The sequence below is a fragment of the Medicago sativa genome, chromosome 5, assembly GCF_051527215.1.
Source record: "Medicago sativa cultivar Bolivia chromosome 5, Bolivia_mono, whole genome shotgun sequence".
Classification (NCBI taxonomy): Eukaryota; Viridiplantae; Streptophyta; class Magnoliopsida; order Fabales; family Fabaceae; genus Medicago; species Medicago sativa.
In genome coordinates, this window is record NC_140753.1 from 77,875,913 (window position 1) to 77,890,546 (window position 14,634).

General features: G+C 32.5%; 1 protein-coding gene and 1 long non-coding RNA gene across 4 annotated transcripts; one reads left to right on the forward strand and one right to left on the reverse strand.

The window, feature by feature from the left end:
* Nucleotides 1-535: 535 nt before the first annotated feature.
* On the forward strand, nt 536-8,702 carry LOC146925301 (uncharacterized). Of its 3 annotated transcripts, none has more exons than XR_015010468.1 (2): nt 536-3,124; nt 8,476-8,702. It is a non-coding gene; the product is annotated as an uncharacterized LOC146925301 (long non-coding RNA). The 3 variants fall into 3 exon arrangements; XR_015010470.1 differs by lacking the exon at nt 8,476-8,702 and adding an exon at nt 3,873-8,001; XR_015010469.1 differs by lacking the exon at nt 8,476-8,702 and adding an exon at nt 3,209-3,242.
* A 2,372-nt stretch (nt 8,703-11,074) lies between these two features.
* Nucleotides 11,075-12,904, reverse strand: LOC146925302 (uncharacterized). Its single transcript, XM_085711003.1, has 2 exons — nt 12,122-12,904; nt 11,075-11,248 (listed from the first exon to the last, which is right to left on the reverse strand). Exons 1-2 carry the CDS (start codon nt 12,569-12,571, stop codon nt 11,168-11,170), a joined length of 531 nt encoding a protein of 176 aa, XP_085567129.1. The 5' UTR covers nt 12,572-12,904; the 3' UTR covers nt 11,075-11,167.
* Nucleotides 12,905-14,634: the final 1,730 nt, after the last annotated feature.

Below are 14,634 nucleotides of genomic sequence, written 5' to 3' on the forward strand. Positions count from 1 at the left end.
AATTTGGTAATTTGGGACATAAGATTTTTTTTAGAAATTGGGTTATTTTTCTCCCACTTTCTCCAAGCTTCTAAAACATTCCAAAACATTTTCCCTTCACCTCTTCTCCCTCTCTCTCGGCCAAATCATCCTTCCCTCCCTCCATTGCTTCTTCCACTCAATCCTCACTAAAATCCACATGAAAACACATGTAATTGATCACTAGAACAAGTACATGACACAAGCAAGCCATGGATTCCCTCTTCTCCCTCCATCAGCTGAATCATACCTTTATCCCCAAATTCCATGTTTCCTATTCAATTCAGATTGTTTGAGCTGCTTGTGAGCTTTGAGCTTGAGGGTGCTGTTGTGGGTTCACAAGGAACAAATGATGGTGTTAAGTCATGTACATGTAAGCTTGTTGATCTTTGGTGTTTTGATTTGGTACTTAGAAGCTTCAAATGGGGATTTCTTCCTGCGTGATAGAAGTGTAGCTATGCATGTTGAAGAAGCAAAAGCCAAGTTAGAACCAAGAATCAAAGACTGAGGTATGAATTGCTAAATTGTTGGGACATGTTCTGGTTTTTGATCCGTATCTTTTGCTGTGTAGTTTGGAATTGAATTATTATTGCAGTTTTGGATTCTCCTTTCAATTCCCTTCAGTTTAGACATAAATTTCACATGATTTGGATTAAAAATGAACTCAGAAAACACGTTTGAACTTTGGAAAATCCTGCTGAAAGTCACTTACGGGTTTTGACATAATTTTGCGGAATAAGTTGAATTGCGAAGTTAAGTTGGTGGAATCGCTCCAGAATTGAATATTTATTTCTTGATAGACTTAGTAAGAGTTTGGATTGAAGTTTGAGTCGAAATTGGAACGTTCATAAGTCATAAGCTGCAAATAAGCCGTTTTGGGAAATCTGTCAGGAAAGTGATTCTGTGAAATTGAAGCAATGGCAGAAGTGATGAGATTATGGATAAGTTGATGTTTGAGTTAAAAAGCCGAAAGCAGAACAATAAGCTATGGATAAGATGTTTTGAAAAAAAGTGCTTATGGAGCATGGCATGACCTTTGTTGATGCTTGAGCTGATTGAAGTGGCCAAAGATGTATTGATATACAAGTTATTATACGACATGATGGTTCTTGACAAAGAAGCAGAAGTAGCTGGACCATATAAAGTACACGTCAATGGTACTATTTCTGAGTTAACAGGTGAGAAATTCTATGTTTTGTTCAGAGAGTTTTTATTTATTGTAATTTTAATGTACCCGATACCGAGTTTAACACTCATGCTAGATATCCTAGGAAATTTTCTAGTAGGAGTGTTTCAATTTGGTATCAGAGCAGGTCGATTCAGATCGTGCCTTGGGTCATTAGAATTCAATAATATGTAGTGTGACTATTGGGTTCCAGATATTTATTCCAAATGTCATGTCTGGCTGAGCCTGATCAACTCAGACTAGTATATGACAGTTAGAACAAATGTCTGAGAGATGAATGAAACTTTAATAGAAGACGCAGTATAAGGAGTATGATGTAAGGTGTGAAGAAATAAATCAGAGTGGCGCAGCGGAAGCGTAGTGGCTGGTACCTATACAGTTTAAATTAGTCAGTAAGAAAGAAAAAAAAAATCAGTTTGTATCAGACGTATGTTGGAATCTAAAGTTGAAAGTTGGAGAAATTATTTGTGCTTATTAACAAGTAAATTCTTAAATTTCGAGGACGAAATTTCTTTAAGGGGGGTAGATTGTAATATCCCGCGTAATTTTAAATAAATTGTCGTATCAGTACATGTCAGAACGAAAATAATTTTCAAAGGATTAATTATTTATTGAGAAAATCGACGATATTTGGTAAGTTTCTCGTATTACTATTCCAACGGACATGAGAAATTAAGTGGTTACGAATTAGCGGAGGATAATTGTGTCTTTTCCCTTGAAGGGCAATTTGGTAATTTGGGACATAAGATTTTTTTTAGAAATTGGGTTATTTTTCTCCCACTTTCTCCAAGCTTCTAAAACATTCCAAAACATTTTCCCTTCACCTCTTCTCCCTCTCTCTCGGCCAAATCATCCTTCCCTCCCTCCATTGATTCTTCCACTCAATCCTCACTAAAATCCACATGAAAACACATGTAATTGATCACTAGAACAAGTACATGACACAAGCAAGCCATGGATTCCCTCTTCTCCCTCCATCAGCTGAATCATACCTTTATCCCCAAATTCCATGTTTCCTTTTCAATTCAGATTGTTTGAGCTGCTTGTGAGCTTTGAGCTTGAGGGTGCTGTTGTGGGTTCACAAGGAACAAATGATGGTGTTAAGTCATGTACATGTAAGCTTGTTGATCTTTGGTGTTTTGATTTGGTACTTAGAAGCTTCAAATGGGGATTTCTTCCTGCGTGATAGAAGTGTAGCTATGCATGTTGAAGAAGCAAAAGCCAAGTTAGAACCAAGAATCAAAGACTGAGGTATGAATTGCTAAGTTGTTGGGACATGTTCTGGTTTTTGATCCGTATCTTTTGCTGTGTAGTTTGGAATTGAATTATTATTGCAGTTTTGGATTCTCCTTTCAATTCCCTTCAGTTTAGACATAAATTTCACATGATTTGGATTAAAAATGAACTCAGAAAACACGTTTGAACTTTGGAAAATCCTGCTGAAAGTCACTTACGGGTTTTGACATAATTTTGCGGAATAAGTTGAATTGCGAAGTTAAGTTGGTGGAATCGCTCCAGAATTGAATATTTATTTCTTGATAGACTTAGTAAGAGTTTGGATTGAAGTTTGAGTCGAAATTGGAACGTTCATAAGTCATAAGCTGCAAATAAGCCGTTTTGGGAAATCTGTCAGGAAAGTGATTCTGTGAAATTGAAGCAATGGCAGAAGTGATGAGATTATGGATAAGTTGATGTTTGAGTTAAAAAGCCGAAAGCAGAACAATAAGCTATGGATAAGATGTTTTGAAAAAAAGTGCTTATGGAGCATGGCATGACCTTTGTTGATGCTTGAGCTGATTGAAGTGGCCAAAGATGTATTGATATACAAGTTATTATACGACAGGATGGTTCTTGACAAAGAAGCAGAAGTAGCTGGACCATATAAAGTACACGTCAATGGTACTATTTCTGAGTTAACAGGTGAGAAATTCTATGTTTTGTTCAGAGAGTTTTTATTTATTGTAATTTTAATGTACCCGATACCGAGTTTAACACTCATGCTAGATATCCTAGGAAATTTTCTAGTAGGAGTGTTTCATTCATGGTGTACAAAATAAGAAGAAAGAAAGAAAGAAAGAAAAAGGATGGAAATATGATAATTAAAAGCAACGGTTTATAAAACAGCCATTAAGTTTGAACATTTCATCTTCTTCTACATTAATTCAACACATCTATCAATATCATATCTAGAAGAACAAGACAACAACAATCCCACTTAAAGCTAAACCTCCTAGCCACTTGGAGCTCTTCGTGGCGTCTGCTCCATGAGGGTCACTTGGAAAAAAAAAATTACCCTACAAATAAACGTGGAGAAGAATAGTGTACAACAAAAAATTAACGAGAGAATATTATTGAAATATTAATTAGAATGAATTCAATTATTAGTGAAAATGACTAACAAAAAACATGTAGAAAATTATTAGTAAAAATTATTAGAAAAACGCGTAGTAAAATATTGGTGAAAATGACTCTAAAGGAAAAAAAGTGCAACAAAATATTAGTAAAAATTATTATAAAATTGTGTAGCAGAATATTATTGAGAGAGAATTGTGTTGACTTGAAATTGTCACATGATGTGATTTTAATGCATATTCATTTTCATTAAAATATAATTACTACAAAAAAAATTGACCTAACAAAACTACATCGCTGATCGTCCTATAAATAGGCTAATTTTGCAGGCACTTTCCACCACATCGTTTCTTCCGTCTCTTTTTCAGAAGAATACTAATATCTTTGATATGATGCAAGCTTTTAAAAGTATCAAAATATACCCAGCAATGTATGGAGAAGTTTTTTTAATTTTGTTTTTGGAATTTTGAAGCAAAGGGTTTCTCTCCTTTTACTAAGCATAGGGGTGAAACTAGGTATCGTATTCTTATACTTTGATATGTCATAATCTTTTGATGTGTTATGAAACTAAATATTAGATGTATTGATTTTTTCCTAACCTCATGTGCATGGGTATAGCATTATATATTTGTGGATACGTTACTATTCATTTATGTATCGAGAGCTTAATTTTGTATGAATTATCCTTTAATGTATAAAATCAAAGAAAAAGTTAATTGATATAAGAATTACTTACCAATTCACTTAAAAGCTATTTTGTGTGTTTTCATAGAGTTTGCCACATGCATTGATTTTTTTTTCCTTCATATTCTATTTCGCATTGTTGCATATATAGGAACTTTGGTTGCAGTCGTTTAAATTAATTGACACATGTATTTTTTCTTCAATATTCTACCTACAAATAGGAACTTTGGTTGCAGGCGTTTGAATTAAAAGTTACAGTTGTTAATTAGTAATTAAACAGTAACTTTTTTGACAAATGTAAATAATCAATAATAAATAATATAAACATACTATTAAAAACTAAAAAATGTCATTACATATCACACTATCCTCATTATAAGTTTAAGTATGAGATATCCATTGAAATATAATGTGCAAACCAACAAACAAATAAAATGTTATTTGAGCTTGAAATATATCAATAGCACATGCAGTCAACAAAAAAGTTTTTAATGGTTCTGAATTACCATTTTTCTTTTGGTTTCCATGTTATCGGTTGGAAGTTTCTATTGTCATTTAACAGTGACTAATATTTTTTCTTACACAAATCTATAAATAAATTCACCGGATAGGTTTTTTGGTTGAAGAATCTATAAATTACACATGATAGGTTCTCCTTGAGACTATATTTTTTCTTACACAAATCTCTCAACACTCGGATCAATTCATCGGTGGTTTTTTCAATATTAATATTTTATAAAAAAAAATTATGGAGATATTCACTAATAAAAAGGATCATATATCACCAACTAATATCAGTAATTTAGAAACTTTGAAATATGGTGTATATGGACATAATAATATACAACATGCATAATTTCATATGTTACTTAAAAAAATCATATGTTAATGCAATTTAAAAGATATATTAATGCAAGGATTGACCGATGATCGTCATGTTATGAAACATGGCATCCATTGATGAAGGAGAGAAAAGCTTGCGAATTCTTTCTATTGATGGAAAATGAAATGTTACAAATGAGAAAGTTATCCCACTTATGGGGAGGTTACACCTATATATACTAATAGGACTAGTACTCCTTGTAACTAAACTATGTATCTCTAATAGTCCCCCTCAAGTTGGAAGGTGTTCAAAACACTTCCAACTTGAAGTGAGAAAATACAAGGAAAGATGCCGGAAATACATCGGCTAAAAAAAATATCAAACAAGTGCTCATCCAACAAGAAGCAACCACAACTCAAGGTTGAACCAATTGAAGGAAGGAGCATCAAAGCAACGCTTAACCACCATCCGGTAGAAGCCAATATCAACAAAGCCAATTAAGGCACAACGCTTAACCATCAAGAGTGTTCAATCACTCAAGATAGAAGCACAAGACAAGAAATACAAGGATATCCAAAAAACAATGATGATATCCAAAAAGAAGTGCAAGGGAGAGCCATAGTCTACAATGGAAGGAGGTCATATACAAGACCAAGGTTCCAAAGATAAAAGTGATGCCCTCCAATGCCGAGCCGAGACAAGAAAAACCAAATGCAAGGAAGAGCCATAGTCAACAATGGAAGGAGGTCAAATGTTGAACAAACTTCACACCAAAAGTATCATGAAGCAACAAGACCAAACTTCCAAAGATAAAAGTGATGCCCTCCTATGCCAAGCCGAGACAAGAAAAACCAATGCTTCCAAGAATGAAGCATAAAAAATATCCAAAGAAAATAGTCTGCCCAAATAGCTCCCAAACTGATGAAAATGAGGACAATGGTAATAGCACACGAATTCTTCAAATACTGCACATGTTAAGCCATGCCTACTTGACTAATGTACCCAAGGTGAAGATCAATGTTCCTCAAAGATATTAACATAGATCTGTCCTATGCCATCGTCCAAACTTCACCTCAAGGAACAAACAGGATCAACATAATAGTGCAACCAAACCACATGCTCAAAGTGGACAAAAGTAAGTGTAGCCTTCTCAAAGTTTGGTAATAACATACCAAAAACTCAGCAGTACCAATAAGCATGAACAATACCTCAATGAACAAATAAAAGATAGGTAATTGTGCAACACTAACCAATGTATGCCATACACATAAGCCTGGGACTTCCAATCATCAATCACCATATGAGAGTACCTCAACATGGACAGAAAATGCAGTAGTAATGAAGAGGTTCACAAGAAAATGCATGTAGCGACCAACAACATCATGCAGCAGTCAATAACAACAGCTCAAAACGAATCCAAAAAAAAAACTTCAACGATCTAGGAACAAAGAAATGCCCTATCCAAGAGAAACACAAACAGAACCAATATCTCCAATAGATTGCTTTGATGATAAGCCCAAAACATCAAAAAATATATGAAATGCCAGCAACAATATCAATGAGGTCCAAACATAGAGTCCCAAGAGAATGAATCATCACCAATACTCAACTAAACGATGAGAGTGAAGGCTTCCAGAACCAACACAATTATGCATCCAAAAAGAAATACAAATCTGATAGATTGCAGCAGAAGAGTTGCACAACAGCTGCAAAATCCTTCAATTGTACCAACTGTACCAGAAAATGCAGCAATGGTGTCGAGGTTCAAGGCAACCGTAGCGGCAACACATTGATATACAAATTGCAACAAAGCACAACCTCAAATCTTTCACAATCATCGAAACTGATCACGACCTCAAACATAATCTGAGTGCTCTCGCAACTATAATCTTCAACGTGCACTGCGCCACAAACGATACCGAAGCGAAAAGCACCAGACTCCGAGCAAAATCGGCGATTCTTCAAAACCTCGAATTGGAAAATAGAACTTGGAACCAACTCGAACAAGATATAAACACAGAAATTGAACCCTAGAAATTGGGGAAAACCAAATCGAAAACTGCGATAAAAAGGAATAACAAGACCAAACCGTAACAAGAATTGATGTAGAGGAACGAAACGAAGAAATCGTTCAAACAACATATAGAAGGAAACAAAAACAGATTGAAATCAAAGCAAGGACAACGAATCGAAAAATGAACGGAATTGAAATCTGAAGCAAAATTAGGAACAATAATGAAATGCGACGAAAACAGAATCGCGATAGCAAGAACATATGAAGGAACCGAATTGCAAAATTGCGGAACCCTAGTAATTTGGGAAAATGATCAGAACGAGATCTAACTGAATTAGGAGCAAAATCGATAGTGAGAAGACTCGAAAATCAGAATTGAAGCAAAGAAAAACTATGAAATTGAGATAAAACGAAAGAAAGAAAGAAAGAAACGAACCAGGATTATGTAGAAGAAAAGGCGAGAAAATTGAATTGTTTTCTCGAGAAAATGAAGAGAAAGAAAATTCTAGAAAGAGAAAGAAAAGGAAAAGAGAAGGAGAAAATTGAATTTTCTCGAGAAAATGCAGCGGAAAAATCCTTCAAGGAGGATACCAAATTTGCTCTGATACCATGTTATGAAACATGGCATCCATTGATGAAGGAGAGAAAAGCTTGCGAATTCTTTCTATTGATGGAAAATGAAATGTTACAAATGAGAAAGTTATCCCACTTATGGGGAGGTTACACCTATATATACTAATAGGACTAGTACTCCTTGTAACTAAACTATGTATCTCTAATACGTCATTTATTGGTAAATTAGATGTTTTTTATTTCTGAAATTGATGCTATTTTGAAAAATCAAATGGGAGCACTGATGAGAGTGGTCCATTTTTCCTATAAATATGTAAAACTCTAATGTGAAAAAGCACACACTTTTGCGTATTTTTTATCCTTTGTTTGCTATCAAGATGTGTTTTTTGCTGTTTTTTTTCTGCTCCTTTATTGTCAAAAGTACATTTAATTATTTATTTGGTATTTTGTTTATGGAAATGATAATTCTTACCTATTAATAGGGCTCCAAGATCAAAGATTTTTTTTAGAGTGAAATCCCCAAGGCATTCGCTAACAATAACAGTTTCTATTTTGATAGGGAAAAAAATGATAATACATGTTTTTAAAAATAAAAGACATGATATGCTTGCATTATTAAAATAAACCATATAAATAATCAACTAAAACTGATAAGTTTGTGGTAGGAGAAAACTTACCTTTTCTACTTTAAAATTGAAGTTTGAAAATGAAAAGAAAAAAAAGAGATAAATATTTAGACTCTCAAAACAATCTCCATAATCTCAAATTTTCACTTTTCATGTCAAAACCTATTTTCACGATTTCTTAATTTTTTTGTTGTACCAGGACATCTATTATGCAAAGGGAGGAAACATCGTTTTTTTTATGCCCAAGTCTTGAACCGAGTTCCTCAAGGCTGAAAAGTTAGACTATTTATCACTGGAGTAAAAACTATTCATTTGCCACTTATGTAATTGTGTTGCTTCAATATTGCACTATATGGAGCATCTTATTACTTTTTTGTTAAAGAGTTATTACTTATTTATTGCTTAATAAAAGTCTAACTTAACAAATTCATTCTACATTTAATTTTCAACCTGCTTCAAGTAGTTGATGGTATGGACCATTTTTATGTTGATGATCGGTTCATTTTTCAGTTTTAGACCCGGTTTGGTGCTTTAATGGGTCACACATAAACTTTTCTGCTATGTAGTTTAATATTCGTAGACGGGTTCATTTGATTTTTCCCGTGATTAATTATTTTTCATTTATTTGTTAGGACTTATTAGGGTTCAATTAACTGGAAAATGCTAGATATCAAGAATGATTTTATCAAGAAAGATTCAAGAATGACATGGTAAAATAATCACCCTTAGATTTTAGGAAAAAAAAATACATAACACCCATCATCCCATGATTTCCGGCCAGGCTGAGATTTTATTGGCTAACATTAATTTCGGAACAATTTCTTGATAAAAATCTAAGAGTGATTATTCTGCCATGTCATTCTTGAATATTTTTTGATAAAATCTTTCTTGATGTATAGCATTGCTCCAATTAACTAGATTGTTATGTTATGCATGTATGTATTATGTAGCGTTGATCTACATTGTTTGAATTTAATGGTGCATATTCTCCTCTCCAAAACAAAATATTTTCAACAAAATACATAATTCAAACTTACCATCAAACCAATTTATTATTGGGATAATTGATTGTTTGTATTTTTTCTACTAACGTTAATTTCTTACTATTTGAAATAATTCATGTTTGATTTCTTTTTTTAACAAAATTCATGGTTTATCATTTTCCATTTTTAGACCTGGGTTGGTACTTTAATCAATCACACGTACCCTTTCTTGCTACATGGTTTCATTTTCATACATGGGTTCGCTGGTTTGCGCCCGCGATTAATGTACGTGGGTTCGCTAGACTACAATCATAGTCCTCCTTTTTATCAATTGACATGAGTTATTGTTACAATTATTTAAAATTTTATTTTATTTTCAAATTATTTTAAAAAAATTGTATTTTCGGTTAACTTTAATTTTCCCTTTCATATGCACATATCAGAGGATTGAGTTTTTGGGTCAAAAAATAAATAGAGTGTTTGATCTATTTTTGTAGTAACACAAAGAAGAAGGGGTCAAAAAGTCTAAACCTTCTAGGTGAACACAAAATTACAAAATAAAAATAAGACTTCTTTAATTGTACTGTTCCCTTTTTTTCCCTAAAATTTTAAGGTATTATTTATGTACCTCCTTCGGTCCTTAATATAAAAAACAAAACCAAAAATCATCAAAACCAATATAATCATTAATTAATGTAACTTTTTGAATATTTTTACTAATATATCCTCATGAAAAAATACACCCACTTTTTGTCAAAAAAAAAAAAATACACCCACTAAGATTAAAAAGAGAATCATTAAATGAAGGATAAAAATGTTTTTTAAGCAATAACTATACCTTAAAAGATGTGACATTTTGTTATAAATAGGACCACAGTTTTTTTTGAAAATTTTCTTATAATAAAGACCACAGGAAATATTTTAAAAATATATATGTTATTTAATATATACAAAATAATTTTTGAAAAAACATTTCTAGTGCAGGGCACGGGTCTCAAACTAGTATTGGAGAGTATATTGAGGGAAAGAAAACCTTAATGCCAATCGGGAATTGAAATGGGATGCACTTAGAGGTTGAATGATCAACACCAAATTTATGCACTTAGAGGTTGAATGATCAACACCAAATTTTTATTATTTGGTAGCTAATTACATCTAAATTTTTACTGCTCCCAATTTTCAAATAATGACAATGTCAAAAGTAAACTCAAGAATAAAGAGATAAAAAAAAAAACTGATATGGTTGGTGATTTATGTGGAGGGAATGAAAGCTAATGAAAAAAAAAACCCTCATTTGCCATTCAACATCCATTTCCATAGCAATATTTAGGTTTTTTTTTTATGGAAGCAATCCTTATGTTCTGATTAAGGTGTTTTAATAAATCTATTAGAATAATTATCATTAGAAAATTGGACTTTAAGATCATGGATAGGTTCTGATATCATCTTAAAAATCGTGGCTGGTTGGGTCTAACGCAACTTCACAAAATCGGTTTGAGGTGAAAATTGCCCAAAGTTATAAACATATGTTTCTTGATGTGCAACATTCTCGAAGTCCAACTTTTTTTAATGATAATTATTCTAATAATATCATATTCATGGTCTTTTCAAATAAATAAAAAAATTAGGCATTAGAATAATGACGACAACCTTGTTAGAAAAGAAAAACGATAATATTTATTGAATGATAGGAGCTCAAAGGTAACAAAATAAATGTTGTGTAAATGTGTAATGCACATTCATGGTGTACAAAATAAGAAGAAGAAAGAAAGGAAGAAAAAAAAAAGGATGGAAAGTTATTATAATACGGAAATATGATAATTAAAAGCAACGGTTTATAAAACAACCATTAAGTTTGAACATTTCATCTTCTTCTACATTAATTCAACACATCTATCAATATCATATCTAGAAGAACAAGACAACAACAATCCCACTTAAAGCTAAACCTCCTAGCCACTTGGAGCTCTTCGTGGCGTCTGCTCCATTCTGAAAAATAAAGTTGGAATGCAAAAATTTCAAGATTAGTTTGATCTAATAAAACATAAAACCCTCATTTTTTCGTGGTAAACATACAACAAAATAATTAATTAAATATAATCATTATTATTTCAACCATCATTGGCTTTAGAAAGTTGAAATGCTAAATCATTGTTATTTTTTACCATAATTGTTTTATATTGAACAAAACCTCCAATATATTTATATTGTAATAAAAAAAAACTTGAATATATTTCTAAATAAAAGCCAGATGATACGTAGTTTATCTTTATGACTTTACTTAATTTAGCTTTGGATCTTGATGAAAAAATATGTATATATAGAAAGGAAATAACAACAATAAATAAATGATTCCTTAAAAAAACAATAAATAAATGATATCATAATTAATTATCTTTACCAATAACTCTTGCTTTGATGGTAAAACAAATATTTTCTATTTCAGACCTAAGGTATAGGTTTTTTACTTTTTTTTCTTTAAAAAGAGAGTTAAACAAACCAAATCCATCGTAAATGGTGGCGCGTGGCACAACATTTAGCCTATCACAATTTTGTAATTAAACAAAAATATTACTCCAATCGATCCATGACATAAAATTCAGTCATTCTATCATTACAATTGTATTTGTCTCTCTCTCTCTCTCTTCTCTCTCTCTCTCTCTCTCTCTCTCTATATATATATATATATATATATATATAATTGACATGACTAATTTAATTTAATTTTTTGTTAGAACTAAATTGAGCTATAAAAAATTGCGACGAATAAAAACATATATTCAACATAAGTAAAAACAAGAGCACAAAACCAGGCGTGTGTTAAATGTTGGAATGACAACAAAAAGAGGAACATAAACTAACCTTCTTTCCAAAGATTTTCTTGCCCTTGGAAGGTGGCGGGGCAAGAGTTTCCGAAGTAGCCGATATTGCTGGAGGTGAGTTCCCTTGAGTTGGACTGGGTGGGGATCTTTGAGGAGATGGTGCCGGTGGATTGATCGCTGGAGCAGGTGCATTATGGTTGGAAGGAGATGGAGCAGGGGCTGGTGTCGGAGATGAAAGTGGCGATGGTGATGGTGCATGTGAGGGAGGGTTGGAAGGAGATGGGGCCGGTGATGCGGGAGATGGGGCTGGTGTTGGAGATGAAAATGGCGCCGGTGAAGGTGCATTAGGGTTAGGAGATGGGGCTGGTGATGTGGGAGATGAAGCTGGAGAAGAACCAGCGGGGGCTGGTGCCGGTGAAGGCGACTGACCTACGACACCGGCGATAACAATGCAGATGAATGCAAGAGAGAACACAATGGTACGATCCATTTTGAAAATTGAAAACAAGCTGTTTTTCTTTTTTGTTTGCTAGGGTTGCAACGTGATGATGAAAGGCTTATACTTGTGATAGTATTATATAGGACTTTGCTCTTATTTGATTTTACGCTGATGATGCTATTTTTGGAACAAAAAGGAAATTTTCCCATTAGTCAGGAACACGGATTGGGAACAATTCTTAAATGTTTTAACCGCGTACGGTTTGCTCCATTTATTAGCTTCCATTTCAATCCATTTAGAATTTATTTATTTATAAAAGATATAAACACAAAACAATTACTAGACCCATTTAACCCCTAAAAAAAATTTGTAGACCCTTTTCAATACTCTGCGTTTTGTATCCTCAACACATTCACCGTAATAAATCTAAAGAAGAAGAAAAAAAGAGAATAGACAATTGTACCAAAAAAAAAAAAGGCGATAAGCGTGATTTTCTTAAAAATTAGTGTACCAATGTACTTTGAATTGGTTCCATTTTTACGACACAACATATAATTTAAAAAAAATCTACCAGCAATTTTCATTATATTTGTTTTTTTTTTGTAGTGATTTTGATTATATTAGTTGTAACAATTAACTGGTTTACAAGGATGACAATTATTTTCTTGAAAAAAAAAAGGATTACAATTATTTACTGTAATTTTATAAAAATTTGAAATCAATTCGTAATTATTTACTTAAATTAATTTATTAATTATAACACTCAAATTAATTTGGGTAGATGAAAAACTAGCTTGGAAACCCGTGCCAAGCACGGGCTAGAATTACGACTATTTTTTATATATAAAATCTAATTAAATAGCAAATTCATTATTTTATACACAATATATAAATAGAACGCATTGTTATCGTATTTTCGATTGCTTATATATACAAATATCAATGCGTATATAGTTATTTGGATTTTCGTATCGTTAAACAGGAATGATTTAACGGATGCAACGTCGAAATATTAGTATTTAATGCAGGAATATTTTACATGGATGGCTAAAATTTATTACGGAGATATGAGTCTTTTTTTTTTTTATGTTCTGCATATAACTGGGGGTGTTGGAGTCTCGAGGCATACTGCTGCATATACAATTAATTGTCCCTACCCAACGAATCGTCTCTATCAGATTAGTTTCTTTCAAATTCCATGATTTCTATAGCGGATACCCTTATATATACAAAGTTAACATCGTGCATACACTTGATTCATCTTAATATCCAACACGAATTTGTAATTATTCAATCGTGTAACAAATAAGTATAACAAATAGCGACAAAAACACCAACTATCTATCACATTTTTTAACTAAGCATATTATAAAAACACAACAGATATGGCTTGAAAAAGGACTACAAAATTGTCATGTGCATGCACATAGACATAGGCGCTCCAAAGAACAAAGAAAAAAAAAAGACGGATATATAGCAAATTGTATAAAAAATGAAGCAGAGTATATACTTGATAATATGGTCACTGAAAGAGTGCGGCTTACATTAGAAAAAATGAGAATGATCAGAAGGATGCTGACATTATAAATAAAATTAAACTGAGTATGAGAATATTGAAGTTGCTCTACCAGATAATAGAAAAACCGAAATCTCAGTAGATAAACACCTTAATGTATCAGGCAAATTTTGGAGTCGAAGAGAAGGCATTGCACCTATTGCAATTGGTCAATGATATTTCAATGCCATAGAAATTCCATTAACGTCAGCCTGTGTACATCTGAATGATATCACCTCACCTAAAGCAGACAGCACCTGAAGGTACATGAGATCAAAATATTGTCAAAAAGGATCAAAAATATTACTCCATATAACATATTAGTCCCTATAACAAATTGATCACTCGGTCTGTTCTTTGCACAACAATAAATGTCATTGGATTTTATACAATAAAATAAGAAGTGTGATCTTAATTGTTAGTTCCAGAATTGTAGTTTATCTACATGACCAATCCATTACTCTTTCTTTACGCAACTATTAGAATGGTTGCAAGTAGAAACAACCAATTCATATCCAAATAAAAAATATATATTACAACGAAGTTTAAAAGAGAGAAA